The sequence below is a fragment of the Elgaria multicarinata genome, chromosome 1, assembly GCF_023053635.1.
Source record: "Elgaria multicarinata webbii isolate HBS135686 ecotype San Diego chromosome 1, rElgMul1.1.pri, whole genome shotgun sequence".
Taxonomy (NCBI): Eukaryota; Metazoa; Chordata; class Lepidosauria; order Squamata; family Anguidae; genus Elgaria; species Elgaria multicarinata.
Genome location: NC_086171.1, coordinates 6,975,136 through 6,993,136, shown reverse-complemented (window position 1 = coordinate 6,993,136; position 18,001 = coordinate 6,975,136). Strand labels below are relative to the sequence as shown.

Below are 18,001 nucleotides of genomic sequence, written 5' to 3'. Positions count from 1 at the left end.
ATCCTAATGGCCTTTGGGCTGTGACTTTTGGGTGAGACCACACTAGCATAAATCTGCATGTCAGTGGCATGCTAGATGCACAAATGTCCCACATAATCTGCATTGTGTTGTGGATTGATTGTCCACTGAAACCACAAGCCAACGTTTTGGGCAATCTTAATATTCCCATAGTGCTTCCATTTGAGTAGAGATGCTTCCATTCACTTCAATACTGAGACAGCTCAGTACACAGAATGGGAATACATGTATGACGTTGTCCCGAACCATATGAGAATTCTACACGTGTATTGGAGTTCCCACATGTGCACAACACCCCTTGGATTGGACAGCAGGTGTGTAATGTTCTTATGTGTGATCTTTGCTATTGTTGCAATGTTGGGGTGTGTACTAAGGAAGAACAGTATTAGCACCAGGTTGTTGCACAGCACGTGACTCCTGTTTAGACAAGTATGTGCTCACTTTAGCTGACAGTCATGCCAGGACAGCTGTGGCATTGACACATCTTTAATAGGGAGGACGAAAACTTTGGGCTGAGCTGAAACTGCCCAGTTTTTTGTGAACTTTTTCTGCAGTGCCAAAACACTCCCCCTCACAACGATTTTGCAACACTCCTTGAGAAAATGATCAGTTCATTAATTGATGTTCAAAGCGATCTAAATTGTGCTTCCTTTCGTTCAGTGACATAATCACATAGGAACATCTGATAAGCTACACAGCATTCTGCTGTCAAAGCATTCACTATGTGATCCCTGATTGGATGGACCATCCTTGAGACTGTTTTAGGAAGGGGGGGGGGAACAACTTCCGGGAAAATGGTGATGTGGCGTTACACCCCACAAGTCAATTCCCAAAGGTATGTCTGCAGTTTGTAAGTCTGTGGTTTGTAGAATGTTGGCCTGAGTGGGCGGAGTTAGAAGGTCTTGGGAGGGTGGAGGAGTGATATATAAGGGAAGGACGGAGGGGATTGAGGAATCTTTTCAGGGAACCTTTCCAGGGAGACTTGTTAGGGACTCTTAGAGTCTGTAGTGCTCCCTGTATTTATGGTACTTAAGTTTTAGGAAATTTGAGAGTCAGTGTAGTGAGTGGTGTCTTTAGAGTGTGGTGTGCACGTAGTGGAAGTATATTATTCAATACTGATAATAAAGAAAGTTGAAGAGTGATTGTGTGAGAGAAAGGAAAGCGCGAATGTGAGGGTGACAGGATTGGATGGATGGTTTCAAAAAAGGTTTTAAATGTTGTTATTTGAAACAAAGCTTATGAACTTTTAAAAATAAATTTTGATTGTTTATTTTAAAACTACCACAAAAATCCCACGTGTCTGTTTGGCATTTATCATCTTAAGTTTACACATTCAGCACCCACTCTGACAATCATTCACCTAGGCAGATATAACTCACAGCGCATTATTATATATATTAAAATCCATTCTCCATTTTAAACCCCTTTCTCCACATAGTTTGGAGGAAGGTGGGCTTTATCCCTTGCCTCAGGCGTATCAAGCGGCGGTGCTTGGCTTGAGCAGGGAGTAGCCTCGGCCGGGTCTGGTGTTCAGAGCCTGTGTCGCCCCATAGTAAGTGGTGGCAGACGTGAGGTCTGGTGTTCAGAGGCTGTGTCATGGCAGGTGACATTAAAAAGGTACCCCCCACCAAAAAAAGTATTTGCACAACCGAATGTTTTTTCAGAAAAAAGTCTAACTCCATTTTTCGATACAGAGAGATTACTTAATCAGCGAAACCAATGATGTAGAAATGTTAATGCACCTTCAACAGAAAGAGTGGCAGATGTCTTGACATCACGAGAGGCCATGCAGGTGTATGAGCCTTGATCTTCAGGTTTAAAGTCATGGATGATGATTGCCTGCTTTTTGCCTTCTGAGATGATTTCATATCTTCCTCCAGGCTGGACGGGTTCTTTCCCCTTGAACCAAACCACTTCCTCAGCTTCGTTGGATAATTCACACTCCAAACGAGCCTTCTGCCCTTCTACAGCAGACTTGTCAACCAAAGGCTGAGCGACCGCAACAGAGCCTGGAATTGGACACATCAAGACCGAGGAATTTACTGCATACAGTTCTGTTTTTGCACCTCCATGAGCAAAGCGACAAAGAAGCAGGCCAGCCATCACCAACAACAACAACGATCTCATAGAAATATCATTTATTCAGAACTAGGTTTCCCTGGCTAAGAACATACTGTAGGCTGAAACGGTGAAACTGGAAAGAAAGAAAGTAGTATGCGAGAGTTTCAGTATTTGTAGAGAAAATGATGCCTTGGGGCTCCTTAAAGACATGTTTCTTATGGTATAACCATGTTTTCTGGTTAGACCAAGAGCTGGGCTGGTCCATGAAGTCACGAAGAGTCGGAAGCGACTGAACGAATAAAAAAGCGACTGAAGTAGCACGATTGCATGGCACGTTGTAATTTCACGACCTGATAAATCATCATTCAGTGTGCTGCGTTCTAAATCTAAAATGGAATTACTCTCTGTAGAGACTCAGAGGAACGAAATGGTAACGTTTTTATTACTGCAGCAAGCAGCACTAAGATTGCCAGGTTCAGAATGGGAGAGCGTCCCATGCCTTTGATACTTCTAGCATGGAAAAAACAATAACATTAAGTAAATGGAGAATTTAAAATTGCATGTTTAAGTTGATGTATGCCCATAACTTCAGCATAAGAACATCAGAAGAGCCCTGCTGGTTCAGACCAAGGGTCCATCTAGTCCAGCTGTGTGTTCACACAGTGGCCAACCAGCCATCGTCCAGGGATGAACAAGCAGGACATGGTATAAAAGCACTCTCCCACCCATGTTCCCCAGCAACTGGTGCACACAGGCTTACTGCCTCGAATACAGCAGCAGACCTTCAAGGAATTTGTTTCTTCAATTGCCATCTCTAACTTTAGGTAAGCAAATAAACAAAATCAATGCCATGGAAAATGGACATATGGTGTTTGATGTTACCAGTCAAGAAGATGTTTATTACTCCAGTTGCAAAGTGAAATATTTCCAATCCGACGTGAAGTGGATAGATGCCCCCACCCCACCCCCCGCCAAATGAACACGTCAGTTTTGGTGTCCTCTCTGTGATCCAAAGGTAATGATGGTAGGTGCACGCCTGGGATGAGTGGATCATGCCGGATGTTGCGATGTGAGCACTGCTAGTCCTCATGGAAGATGTGGCACAGGAGTCCATGGACTGACACATTACCAGAGTGGAATAAACTGAAGCCACAGGACAGTAGCAACCACACCACTTTGGCAATGCTGTATTAGTCGCTCGCCCCCCCCCCCCGCTCATCCCCTTTGCTCACCTGCCCACTCGCCCGCCCCCCCCACTTGCCCCTTCACTCGCCCGCTCGCTCGCCCCCCCTGCTCACTCGCCCGCTTGCCCCCTCACTCGCCCGCTCGCTTGACCCCCCCCGCTCGCTCGCCCCGCTTGCCCCCTCGCTCGCCCGTCCGCTCGCCACCCCCACTCGCCATGTCTGATGCCCCCTCCATCACCACCCCGGCTGCGATCTCCCCACCCTGGCTCCGCTCTTCCCCCCCCATCTCTCCTGCCAGGTCCGCTCTTTTCCTCCTGGCCCCCATCACTCCCCCCCCCCCGCGATTCCCTCGCCCCCGGCCCGATGGGCACAGCGCTCCTATGGAGTGCTGTGCCCAGTGCACGGCTTCTCCCAGCTACTCGCGAGTAAGTGAGCAGCCAGAAAAAGCCACGGAACCAGCTAGACTTTCCTCAGCCTGGGGCTGCGGAAAAACCGGGCCAAAAGCGGATCCGGTTATCCCGGGTCAAGGGAGGATTTAGCCCGGCCTGACCCTGGGATCCCCTGTGCGTCATCTGCATGCACAGCAGGGAGCCCGGGCCTTGCACAGGGCTAAACCCTCATCTAGGAAGGCCCAGAATCATTAAGAGCTTGGTCTGTCCCAACCTACCTATGACAGTTAGCTTGGCGGATGCAATGGCTTCCCTTGCAGCAAAGGTGACCTCTCCAGAGTGACGGAGCTGTGCTTTTTTCAGTATAAGTTTGTAGCTATTCTCTTCTGCCTCGATTCCCCAGTTTTCATCTGGTTGGATATCCACATCATTAATGTACCACGCCACCTCGTTGACTGGGACAGCTTCACTTAAAACACAGTTGAAGACCGCTCGGTCCCCAGCAGTGACTGTGATGTCAGTTAACGGCTGCAAGAATTCTAGGCGCCACCCTGAAAATATGATAAGAGGCTCAATCAGCACCTTCCAAGCCAGGAAGAAAAGCTTGCGAGTACCTTTGAATAACTGCAAGTTGACAAGATGGTCGAAGGGGTGTAAGGACACCCAATTATATAGCGTGGTGGGAGGTGGCAAATGTTGTTTTCATGCAAACTATTAACAAAAGTCCAAAGTTTTCACCAATACATTTGAAAGGAGGGCTAGAACAATACACAAGGAATCCTCAAAATATGAGTCCAGAAATATCAAATTTCTATCCTTAGAATAAATTACAGAAATTTGGGGGATGTATTTAATTTCATCCTTTTCCCATAATATCGTGGCTTTCACAGTATGTAAGATGTTTGACCAAACGTCAATATTCTGGTAGAAGAGTCTATCCAGTTCACCTACGGAGAACTGTCAGATGGATTTCTCCAGTATGAACCAAGACCTCCAGCATTACCTCCACATGGAGGAGACAGCAAGTGCTACAGCAGCTGTCATACTGCAAAAGGTAATATCAGAAGGGGTCTGGTTCAACTCATTTAGCTTTATCACATCAGGGTTATACTGTGCAATCACTGCAAATTGCGTGCAAAGGACTCTGAAGTTTTCCAATTTACAATCTGCTTTGACTGGGAAGTACTCCATTGCATCCTGCTTTAATTGCGCTTCTTAGCCAAAAGAACTGATGTATTTTACTACCCCTTTAGGAGCGAATCTTTTGTTGTTCTCTGAGTGGCCACTGGGGGCGCAGGAGGAGAATTTAATACGTTTAAAGTACAAATTAAACAAATGCTTACGTCTGCGTAAGTTTTAAAGATAAGGACATCAAAATTGGCACAGTAATAGATATTAAGTAAGGCTATGCTCCGCTTCACTTCAGATTGGAGAAGCGATAGCGAAGCGGCCTGATTCGCCTCCGACAAAGGCAAAGACGGATTGGGTCGGGGGAGATGCGGATCGAGACGAAGTGGGTCCTTCGCCTCGATCTGGATCTCCAAAAAAAAGGTAAGTGGAAGCTTACCTGGCGCTGCCACAGTCTGTGCGGTGACGACGGCAGAGCCAGGTAAGGGGCAAGGGAGAGGGCAGCTTACCCGGCTCCATCGCGGTCCAGCGGTGGCTTCAACTGAGACCGAGGATTCAAACTGGAAGACCAGGCGGCCTGGTGTTCCTGTTTGTGTCCTCGGCCTCAGTTGAAGCCATTGGCGGACTGTGATGGAGCCAGGTAAGAGGGGAGTATAGAGGGGGCCTTACCTGGCAGTGGTGTTGCGGTCCATGTGGCGGCGGCGGTGGAGCCAGGTAAGGGGCAGGGGGGAAGGGTGGCTTACCCGGCTCTGTCGCAGTCCAGTGGCGGCTTCAACTGAGGCCAAGGATTCAAACCAGAAGACCAGGCCGTGGCTGCGACCTGGTCTTCCTGTTTGAGTCCTCTGCCTCAGTTGAAGCCGCCGCCAAACCATGATGGAGACAGGTAAGTTGTGAGGGGGTAGGGGGGTTTACCTAGTGCCACCGGCGCCACCGCGGATCTCTGATTCGGATCCGGAGCTCCGGAGTGGAGCAGACCATAGGCGGATCGACGCAGGGTGGAGCGGACCCGATCCGGAAGTTATGGATCAGGAACGAGAGCGGATTGGGGGGTCCATGCACAGCCCTAATATTAAGTAGAGCTTTAAGCATACCAAATTTGAATCGGATTGGGTCATCCATTGATTTTTTATTATTTTTTTACATTTCCCCCCTTAAACCCTTTTCCTGGTATGCAAAGGATCTTAGGAGCGCTGCTGCCCGGGGTGTGTTTTAGCTAACAACAACAACAGCTTTGCACTGTAGGGGATAATTCGAGGGAAACAGGTACGTGGGATGAAGCCTATTAAATGTCCAGATGGAACAATGATCTGTTACCTGGACCAGCAAGGGCTGTTGTTATGGTACAATGTAAGTATGTCATTACCTTTTACGGTCAGGAATGCAGATGTCACCACATCGCTAGCCTGAAAAGTCACCCTGCAGCTGTCTTCGGCCGTGAGGTTCTTCAAGAGGAGGAGATGCCGGAGCCCATTTTCAAAATAAACCATCTCAATGTTTTCTGAGGTTTTAGCAGGCTCATCATCAATCAGCCAATTATAATTGTAGATCTCCGGTTTGGAAAGGTAGCACTCAAACAGAGCTTCACCCCCTTCCATCGCATCGACGTTCTCTAAACCCTGGATGATGGTGTTCTTGGCTATTAAAAGAGGATTTAAAGGGTATTAATCATTAAGTTTCTCACAATTGAGCATTCCGTTAGCCTGGAAATATCTTAAGGATTGCAAAAATAAACTGAAGGTCATTTTAAAAGTTTTCCTTCTAATTCCAATGCCACAATTATCTTTCTTTAAATCTCAACGTCACTGTGGCATGGCTGAACATTTGTAAAGAGCTCTGAAATGATGCCGTATTTTGTTTGATTACCACCAGTCATCTTTATACTGAACACAGCTATAAAGTTGGCATTAAAGGGGTGGGACTTTAATGTCCCACACTAGAGGCATTCGAGAGGCAGCTGGACAACCATCTGTCAGAGATGCTTTAGGGTGGATTCCTGCATTGAGCAGGGGGTTGGACTCGATGGCCTTGTAGGCCCCTTCCAACTCTGCTATTCTATGATTCTATGATTCTATGACTCAGGGCCAATTCACACCACTGCCAGGCTCACGGGGTCTCCTTATTTCAGCTCGTGGCAAGCCGGGCTTCAAGCATTCAAAGTGAGCAGACACTCCTATACTTGCACAGCTTTAGATTGTGCATTTGCCAAGAGCAAGGAGCTACCTAGGTCTAAGAAAGAGCCTAGATGTTGTATGAATCAGCTCAGGGCAGGGCCGAAAGAAAGAAAGAAAGAAAGAAAGAAAGAGAGAGAGAGAGAGAGAGAGAGAGAGAGAGAAGAAAGACTATAATAAATGTAGCACAACTTTTTTTGTCGTCCGGTGTGAAACATGTAGAACAATTCCATACCTGCTGCTAACCCTCAACTAAATTTCTGTGATGAGCTGTGAAAACTGACAGCAAAACCACCCAACCAGGATGATCAGGAGTCTGTAAACAAAGCCCTATGAAGAGAAACTGAAAGAACTGGGCATGTTTAGCCTGGAGAAAGGAAGATTGAGGGGAGACATGAGAGTACTCTTCAAATACTTAAAAGGTTGTCACCCAGAGGAGGGCCAGGATCTCTTCTCGATCCTCCCAGAGTGCAGGTCACGGAATAACGGGCTCAAGTGACAGGAAGCCAGATTCCAGTTGGACATCAGGAAAACCTTCTTGACTGTTAGAGCAGTACGACAATGGAACCAGTTACCTGGGGAGGTTGTGGGCTCTCCCACACTCGAGGCCTTCAAGAGGCAGCTGGACAACCATCTGTCAGATTCCTGCATTGAGCAGGGGGTTGGACTCGATGGCCTTGTAGGCCCCTTCCAACTCTGCTATTCTATGATTCTATGATTCAATAAGGAGAGTTCCAAAGCCAACTTGGCACTGTCCCATCACACTCAGCAAGGAGTCCAACCTATGTGGAAGGTGCCCAAGCTAGGGGAGGCAGTCCTAAGCTGATTCTATGATGTGCAACCCCAGTGAGCATGGCCAACGTGAACTAGGCTATCATGAGTGTTGCATGTAATTTCACACCCACGTCAACACATATTATAGTGCAGAATATAATGTTCCCCTCTTGTCATTATGGATACTTCATTTTTACTTGATTTTATTTAAAAGACGGGGAGGGGGAAAGACCACCTTTCCACAAGCACAGGGCAGTGAACAGCTGATCATGAAATATAATGTAGCTAAACAACTATGAGAACAAAATCAGCATTCAAAAGCAATCTCATCATGCTACCACTCAGTTAATAGCAACCAATTAAGAATCGGCTAGAACAATATTATACTAAATAATAAAGGTGTGCACTCCGCCCTGGCATTATCTGGTAACCACGAACATCCGTGGAGCATTTGACCTTCCAGAGCAGAGACTGGCTGCTTCCAAACCCAACGATTAATATCAGAGCGGAGACGTGCCCAATTGGAACTTCTAACATCTCTTAAATTATCCTGGTGTGCATGTGTGTATGTGTGTGTAAGTAAATTGAATATATCCATATTTGGAAGACGATGAGTGGGGTTAGGGGCAGCTTTGATATTGACTTCTGTGGCTAATCAATTAGGAATAGCCACAGCGCTGTCTCTGACCGGGTTCTCCTCCAATCGCAGTGTTCAGGGGAGTGGGAAACACTAACTGGCTACTGATTCTGGCTGTGGGGTGGGAGGGTGGGAGGGAGCGTGTTTCTGCTTGGACTCACAGAAGTCAATCATTCACATTTCCACAGTGTGAAAGTGCTGCTAGGCTGGCATGGTGAGTGAGAAAGCTTCTACATCTGAGTCAGGCCCAGGTAGGCTCTTTATTTCTGTGGCTGGGGTTCCAGTGCAGGCGGGGAGGGGCTCCAAATTGGAGAAAACTGGAATGGGGGATTTTTCTTTAAAAGCCTAAAAAAATCAAGGCATGAATGGATCTGATTCAAACATGGCATTGTTAAAGCCCTCCTTAAGAGCTATCTCCTTGCCGTGTTTCATCTCTTTATCTATAAAAATTATGCAGATGTAAGCATTTTTGTTAATTTCCATTTTAAAGATTCCTTAAAAATCAAGGCATGAATGGATCTGATTCAAACTTGGCAGGGCTAAAGCCCTCCTTCAGAGTTATCACTGTGCCAAGTTTTATCTCTTTATCTTTAAAAATGTGGGAGCTGTAAGCATTTCTGTTAAATACCAGTTACCCGAATACTGAATGGTTCTTCGACAGGTAATTCAATGAGGCGCAGAGAGGACCTGCCCTGGAAATTGAGGCAGAGAAACACCTCTGTGGAGCTCCAGATATATTTTCAAGGCAGAGAAGACCCACTTTGCACACCCCTACTAAATAACACTTTTGGAAAGCCTAAACTCTGGGTAACTGCAAAACAGTAACTGAGGGTAGTAACAATATTTAGCATTTATATAGCACTTCAGGATGCTCAGAGAGCTTCATATACATTATCTCAGTTATCCTTACAACAGCCCTGTAAGGTAGGCCAGCATTACTGTTCTCATTTTGCAGACAGGGAGGTTGAAGCTCAGTCAGAGACATGCCTGAGGCCACTCTCATGAGCTCATGGCTGAACCCCGGACACCCCAGTTCTCAGCTTACATTCTGAGCCAAGACGTTACAGCAGATGTTTCATAATATTTTTTTTTCAAAAAATGACTTTATTGTATTTTGCATTTTTGAAACAGACAAAAATAAAAGGAAATTTGGGAAGACAAAAAAAGGGTTATATTTGGGGAATGTAGGCAAAAAAAAAATGAGCTGGGCTATCGCTTTAAAACTCTCGCAGAGACCTTCTTCACAGCCTCCTTCCAACAGGGGAGAACCTGAAGGGCTACCTTTCACCCTTGCACTCCCATCCCCAAAGGCAAGATCAAATAGTTAAGCCCACTGCCAAAAGCGGCGACCCTCTATGGTCTAGAACAGTAGACAGCTCCTTAGTTCTGGCTCCAGCTGGTATAGAGAAAAACCACTGTAGGCGACAGAAAAAGAATCAATTTGCTGCCCACGGCCAGTCGCAGCCATGCGAACGCTCCCTTTAGTCACATGACAGTCTTCTTTCCACCGTGGAAGACCTCACCTTGAACATCAAGCATAGCCACCACTTTCGTGCCTCCCGCTTCGCAAGAATAGATGCCGGTATCCCCTGGGAGAGCGGGCTTAATTTGTAGCTTGGCCACGTTCCAGTCCTGCTCAACGACAATGCGCCGGCCATCCGCGCGGACCTCCTGGTCGTTCTTCATCCATGTGGCCTGCACGGGCCGAGAGTACTGGCAGATGAATTCTGCTGTGCCATCTTCCTCAACGATAATGTCATGCATGGGACTGACCACCTCAATGGTTGGATCTGTCAACCGACATGTCAGGAGGACATTCATTAGTGCAGCCTTCGGAGGGTTGTTTATGGGCACTTTTTAAGTACAGAGCTCTCAGCGTGAATGAGATGCAGGGTAGCTGATCGGAAGCGCTGGTTTAGTTTGCCAGATTTAGCGTTTGCTTGTGTCAGCAATGAGCGTTATGGAAGCAGGTGGGTTAGCTGTTAAGGTGGCTGCCGTGTCATATGCCACTGGTGGGTTACGGCTCTATCTGTGTTTGTGCATTTGCAGAGGTTGGATCAACGTCCAGTACACGCCTGACCTACACGTATGCCTTACATCAAGAACCTGACCCTCAACCCACCCCCAACTATGGCGTGCACTGCCATCAGGGTTAGGTGTGCCATGGGAACGGGAACAAGGCAATGAGGTTCTCCAGGAATGGCAACTGCATCTGTGCTCAAATTATCGGGGGATGGGGGCAGAAGAGGTCACCCCTCCCTTTTGTGATGTCTCACAGCTACTCTCCTTACATGGCTACAGAGGGCAAAACTTTGGCTAAAACTGGGGGGATCCAATGTTTAGAAAGTGGTGGCATATTCGCCAGGAGTCCTCAGGGAAGAGGAGAGATGGCACCAAATGCAGAAATGGGGGCAACCTGTCCTTGATGGAAGTCTGGGCAGTTATTCAATTAAGAACAGAAGGTCCCTGCTGGATCAGACTGAGGGTCCATCTCGTCCAGCACTCTGTTCACACAGTGGCCGACCAACTGTCGATCAGGGACCAACAAACCAGGACATGAATGCAACAGCACCCTCCCACCCATGTTCCCCAGCAACTGGTGCACACAGGCTTACTGCTGCTGATACTGGAGGTAGCACATAGCCCATCAGGGCTAGTAGCCATTGGCCCCATTCAGAAGACACCTTAAACCATGGCTTTAACCACAGTGAATAAGGCTTTTTGCTTTATTTGGTTTAAGGTAGGGCTGTGCTCCACTTCGCATTGGGGTGTAGAAGCAATAGCAAGGCGGTCTGATTTGCCTCTGACAAAGGCGGAAACGAAGCAGGCCGGGGGGGGGGGGCTGCAGATTGAGGCAAAGAAGATTGAGACCAAGCTGGTCGTTCGCCTCGATCCGGAGCTCCGAAAGAAAGGTAAGTGGGGCTTACCTGGTGCTGCCGCAGTCCATGCGGTGATGGCAGCAGAGCCAGGTAAGAGGGCAGAGGGAGAGGGGCTTAACGGCGTCTGTTGTGGTCCGGCGGCGGCTTCAACTGAGGCTGAGGCTCAAACTGAAAGACCAGGCCGCAAACGCGGCCTGCCCTTCCGCTTTGAGCCTCGGCCTCAGGTGAAGCCGCAGCAGGAATGCGACGGATGCAGGTAAGGGGGGAGGAGGGAGGGGGCCTTACCTGGTGCCGGCGCCGCCACCACAGTCCGTGCAGCGACGGAGACGGAGCCAGATAAGGGGACAGGGTCTTACCTGAGTCCGTCGCGTTCCAGTAGTAGCTTCACCTGAGGCTGAGGCTCAAACCGGAAGACCAGGCCGTTTAGGCCTGGTCTTCTGGTTTGAGTCCTCGGCCTCAGATGAAGCCGCTGCCGGAATGTGACGGATGCAAGTAAGGGGGGAGGAGGGAGGGGGCCTTACCTGGTGGCGATGGCAATGAAGTCAAGTAAGAGGTCAGGGGGAAAGGGTCTTACCTGAGTCCGTCCCATTCCAGCAGCGGCTTCAACTGAACCCGAGGACTCAAACCGGAAGACCAGGCCGTAGCCTGGTCTTCCGGTTTGAGTCCTCGGGCTCAGTTGAAAAAGCCGCCAGACCGCAAAGGATGCAGGTAAGGGGGGAGGGAGGGGGGCCTTACCTGGTGGTGGCGGTGACACTGTGGAGCTCCGATTTGGAGCCGGAGTTCTGCAACAGAGCAGAGTGGCCCATGGGCGGATCGACATGGGACGGAGCAGGCCCGATCTGCAATTTGCAGAGCGGGTGCGGAGCAGAGCGGGGGGTCCGTGCACAGCCCTAGTTTAAGGTGTCTTCTGAACACAGCTGTTGATAGCCTTCTTCTCCAGTTACTCCCATCTACTCTGAAAACAGGCATCCATTTGGACTGGTCCTCAACAAGGCCCCATTTCACATGGCACACATTAAGATGCGAAGCCAAAACTAGGATGGTAATGCTATGAGTTCCAAAGAAGGACCTGTGCATCACAAAAAGTAAACTGTTCATCCCTTGTGCACTTATAAGCCATCTTGACTGATGGAAATACAGCCAATAGGAAGGAAACAAATCCTTGACCCTCTCGGATCAAACCTGGCCTTGGACAGAGAAGACTGGCAGATATAAAGAGAAAAGGCGAAGGATCTAAACCCACTGCAGAAAACGTAAGGGAAGTGTCTGTTAAAGGTGTTAATATAAGCATGGTTAGAATTTCAACAGTATTTTACTTCCTGGGTGAATGAAGCCCCGTGCTACACTTTGAGCTCTTCGTTTATTGCTAACCTTTCAAACTGGGGATATTCCTTTCAATCCAATTTGCTTGATGAACGAAAAGTGCAGCTGCACTCTCTTGAAACCCTGCACTCCCTAACATCAATGCATGTTGATGCAAAAAAGGGAAACTCTTTATTACTTTCTTCGTATCAATTATTCTCAGGGCCGGTGCTACCATAGAGGCCACTCAGGCAGCCGCCTAGAGCGCCAAGGCAAGGGGGGATTCCAGGCGCACCATTCCGAAGCCGCCCGCCCACCCCAGCTTCCTGGCTTCACTTTGGCCGGGCGCCCACCCAGCTGAAGTGAAGCTATGCCCGCCCCGCCCCCCCCACTCCAGCATCATGGCTTCGCTTCGGCTGGGTGGGCGAGATGGCGCTCCACGCCCAGGTACACCGAGGTGGGGGTCGGGTGGGTGGGTGAAAGCAGCTCACCTGCCTAGGGCGCAAAATAGTCTGGTACCGGCCCTGATTATTCTCTGTAAATAATCTCAGCACACCAGCCCGTGTCACACGCTGCCTGATTCCTGATTATGGACGAATTCCAGTGGGGTACTGAACTGACTCATGACAGTACACTTCTTATAGCTAACAGTCATGGCCTTCGGGCTGAGCTGTCCATGTGAAAGGGAGATATACCCCCCGCCACCCAATTAGAGCTGCAGTCATAAACTTATCTGGGAGTGAACTGTTTAGATCTGGAAACACGGCTGCCAGGTAATTCTAGCAGATTTGTTCCCATAGGAAGGTGTGGGGGGATCATTATTATTATTATTATTATTATTATTATTATTATTATTATTATTTATATAGTGCCCCATAGCCGAAGCTCTCTGGGCGGTTTACAAAGATTAAAACACTGAGCATTAAAACGTTGAGGGGCCAGGTGTGCAAATGCTTGCACGAACCAGACAAGTGTGCAACCCACTGAAAACACTCAACAACATCAATATTTGAGTATGGAGGTACATCCAATTTACAGCAGCTGTTCCTAAAGGCAAGGGGGTCTGAGACACTCCGTGGGGCTTCCACAGGTATCCAAGGCCACAGCTAGACCTAAGGTTTATCCTGGGATCCTCCAGGGTTCGCCCCTGCCTGAGCACTGGATCCCCTGTGTGTCACCTAGATGAACAGGTTTGACCCCTGGATGATCAAGGGATAAACCTTAGGTCTAGCTAAGGCCCAAGACTGGGGTGGAAAACATGGAAAACCCTGGAGATGTAATAGGATGGGTTTTGCATATCCGCATTGAGGAACCTTTGCCTCAATATGTAATGTTGTGCCTATTTTAGTTTTTTGGATACCTCTATTACAAGAAAACCTCCTCAGTTTGGATCCTTATTTAAACTGGATTGACTGTGCTGGCAGAAGTGAAAATCCTCACCCCCTTCCTTTCCACAGCAGCCTTTCCAACCTCTTGAAAATGCAACACAGGGACCTGGTTCACATGATCACCACAACTCACTGTGGCTTATTTAAGCCAGGGTGCATTGCTGAGCCCACAGGCATGTTGGCTATTCAGGCCCCAGCCATGACGTATCGTGTCATCTGAACCTGGGCAGCAGGGCTTGCGTGAGGGTTAAACAGCCCTCAGATCATCCATGGACTGTTGTAAGGTTATTTGAGGGCTGTTTAACGATTAAACAACCCTCAAATAACCTTACAAAAGACCTGCTGCTCGGGTTCAGACAACATGACAAACCATGTTAGGCCACTGCCCCCGAAACTGGAGGATGAATATTCAAAATGGCTGTCTACGTGCGCCGCAACCCACCGTGGCTTAGATAAACCACGGCCGGTGGTGATGATTGTGTGAACCAGCCAAGGGAGTCAGGCGATACTGCTGAACAGGGTGAGTTGTGTGGGGGAGGGGGGCAGGGAGATATCCCAAAAACAGGCTGGGATGCCTTCCTCTCATGGACCCAACTCCTTGAGTCCGACCACCTCTGAAAATCTCCCAATTGTGCCACGTCACCGAGCAACATTCCTCTCTGCCTGGCTTGCTCATGAGAATCAGCAAACAACTTGAAGTTTAAATGTGTTTGGTTGGGGCTGATGAACAAGCCGTGCTTTTCTCCTGCCCCACAGAAGGCTATGGGAGTAGCCCCCAATGCCTCTCGACCATGCACACTGTGGTTATTTGTGACGATGAACCACTCCTAGTCCTGGAAGGAGCAGAACACTACTCAGTCTCCCTGTAGGAGGATGGTTGTTAAGGTCCTGGATTGTGCTGACTGAGGAGTCTATTTGTTAATGCATGCCTTCCGGTAGCCATTTTGCAGGATTGTGTTAAGGGCCCTGTGAAGCCAGAAGCAGCGTGGTTTGCGGCTGGGCTGCCGGCGTTGCATTCAAAGCCCAAATACCTTTGATTAATAATTTAGCAGAGGATATGAGGGGGCCGGCTCTGAAGGTCACAATCCCTGAATCATTAGGCCCCAGGTCCTTTAGGGTCAAAGTATGCTTTTTCCCGTCTTGCACAGAGATTTCGTTCACGGAGCTGCTCTGAAGAGGGGATCCGTCCAGCCACCACTGCGCATTTGGCATGCCGGCGCGAGAGAGCTCACAGGTGAAAGTGGCGGATTCACCCGCAAAGACGTCCGTGTTCTTTAAACCAGAAACTATCTGCACTTCCTCTTCTACGTAACAGAGTAAGAGAACGTGAAGAACAAAGGTGTAAACACTCTCACGTCCTTCTGCAACACTGACAACGTCCAGCAATGGACTTATAGAATCATAGAATCATAGAATAGCAGAGCCGGAAGGGGCCTACAAGGCCATCGAGTCCAACCCCCTGCTCAATGCAGGAATCCACCCTAAAGCATCCCTGACAGATGGTCATCCAGCTGCCTCTTGAAGGCCTCTAGTGTGGGAGAGCCCACAACCTCCCTAGGTAACTGATTCCATTGTCGTACTGCTCTAACAGTCAGGAAGTTTTTCCTGATGTCCAGCTGGAATCTGGCTTCCTTTAACTTGATTGTAAATCCCCAAATGAAGTTAAACTTCCTTTAACTTCATTTGGGGATTTACAAACTAGCCTGCAACTTTATCCTGAAGAACATTTCACACTTACATAGGAACACACTCAATGCCAATTATATCCCAAGTCATGGTTCATGGTGAAAGGATTATGGGATGACACCTCCCTGCCATGTACCCTTGCAATGTTGGCATTGTGTAGCCACCTCTGGGAATTGCCTGCCACATCCTAAAAACTTGATGGAAACTTGATGTTGTGAGCCACGATTTGGTTCAGAAGATAACATTTAATTAACCATGGGCCCACACTGTACCTGCAAAGGGTTCCAACCTGTTGGGACCCCGTCATGTTTAAAACAAAAAAATAGTGATGAGAACTTTACATTTTGCTAGGGCCAATTCGGAGCCTTTCATTCATATGATAAGCACTGGCACATCTCTACGCAACTGCAGAGATCAGTTAGGAGAGATTCTTCATCAAGAATTATTCACGGGTCACATCATCTAGCCTTCTAAGGGTCACAAAGCACTCACCGATGTGAGCGGCACCAGCTGATCTGTCACAAATGTTCAGTGATTTAACAGACAAACAAATGCATAAAAAACAGATATGAGATTTTGGTTTTACATCATCAAACAATGAATGCTCTTTTTTTTTTTATCCCAACGGGGAAATATTAAGCCCTAATATGCAGACGTATCAGGCGAACCAGTTTTTCTTAGCCGGAGGTTGCATTTAGTCGACGTAGTTTAGAACTAAGATAGATTAAAACAATGGTGTTTGATGACCCGTCCAATTGAGCACAGGCGTGATTCGTGGAGAGGACAACCCTGTTGGCAGTTTCTTAGCGCATTGCTAGACCACCTGGCTTTCCGGGAGGGAGGGAGGAGGATCTTGCGGTATTATGCTCGCAAGATCCACCCCCTCAGTCAACACGCAGCACGCGACATCACGGGAGGACGGAGGACACCACGCCCGCCATTTTGTTAATTTTTTTAAATTGAGAAAGAGCGCAGGAGTGATCCACCGAAACAGTGTTTTTTTTAAAAAAAAAAACCTCCCTCTCCCCCCATCCCACCCACGATGGGCCCGAGTCCCAGCTCCTCGTGGTTACTCGCAAGAAGTCAGGACGAAACTGCGACGGTGGGCCACACGTCCCATGGTCTCAGGATCATCCATGCCCTTAGACCCAAATGACTCGGGGGAAGTAGAAACAGTTGTTTTTAACCTGAAAAGCCGCCGTGGGAAATCATGAGTCTCATGTTGTGAAGGAGGCTGCTTCACCCTTTCTTCTCCCACCATTTGCTCACTCAAAATCACCTTCCTAAGTTGCTTTTCTCCCCAGAGGAGAGAATATAAAGGGGGGGGCCATACCTTCTTCTGCACAGGTAGGGAAGGAGCTGGGGGAAGGTGGATTTTGAGTGGGGCAATGGCAGGATGGAAATGGGTTATATAGTCCCTCCCAGGCTACTTCCACCAATCATCAGGAGACTGTCGGCAGTAGTATTGTGGGTATGGGTTAGTTTGGTCCTTGCAGACGCATAAAGTGATACCTGGTTGCAAGTAGCATCCATCTATATATGCGAGGCTCAGGAGAAGGCCCTGGCTTTTTATTTTCCTGTTTATGCTTGAAATGCTTTGTAAATACGGGCGATGAAGCACCCTACTTTCATAGATCTGAGAGTGCAGCATTGTGATGGTGACTTCCATGCATGCATGAGCTTTCAGAGTTCAAACACCACAGATAGGTCTTTGAGGTCACCTCACATAACCATAGAACATAACGCCTGTCAATGAAGCCGGTTTAGGCATTCAACTGGAAGTCACAAAGTGCTGAATCATCATAGAACCATAGAACGTCGCAGGGGACCCTGGTGATCCTCTAGTCAAGGGGGTATTGATCCGCAGGCCCAGGAGCCAAATGCAGCCCACCTGGGAACCTAATCCAGTCTTCCAGGGTTCCCCTGATGTGGGGTGACCCTATGGAAAGGAGGACCGGGCTCCTGTATCTTTAACAGTTGCATAGAAAAGGGAAATTCAGTAGGTGTCATTTGTAGGCATGCAGCACCTGGTGAAAGTCCCACTTCATCACAACAGTAACAGCTGCAGGAGCCCTGCCCTCTTGACCAGATACAAAAGAGGGCAAGGCTCCTGCAACTTTTAACTATTGTGACGAAGAGGGCATTTCACCAGGTGCTGCCTGCATACAAAGGACACCTGCTGGAATTCCCTTTTCTAGACAACTGTTAAAGATACAGGAGCCCTGTCCTCTTTTCCATACGGTCACCCTACCTGATGGCCATTCCCCTTCCCCATGTCACCAGGTGGTTTCTACTCTCTCCCCACACACACACACACACACACTGGTGATTTCCCCAGCTTTTGAATATTTTGCCCCCGCCCCCATTCTGGATGGCTGAAAGACTTC

At 48.3% G+C, this 18,001-nt stretch overlaps 1 protein-coding gene across 1 annotated transcript in view; it reads right to left on the bottom strand.

Moving 5' to 3' along the window:
• OBSCN (obscurin, cytoskeletal calmodulin and titin-interacting RhoGEF) overlaps positions 1 to 18,001 on the bottom strand; it is a 244,447-nt gene that overhangs the window by 63,310 nt on the left and 163,136 nt on the right. The window contains exons 59-63 of the mRNA XM_063122933.1: positions 14,960 to 15,232; positions 9,883 to 10,149; positions 6,144 to 6,416; positions 3,931 to 4,203; positions 1,761 to 2,027 (exon numbers count right to left, since the gene is read on the bottom strand). Of these exons, the coding sequence (XP_062979003.1) occupies positions 1,761 to 2,027; positions 3,931 to 4,203; positions 6,144 to 6,416; positions 9,883 to 10,149; positions 14,960 to 15,232 (1,353 nt within the window). The remainder of the gene's footprint in view (positions 1 to 1,760; positions 2,028 to 3,930; positions 4,204 to 6,143; positions 6,417 to 9,882; positions 10,150 to 14,959; positions 15,233 to 18,001) is intronic.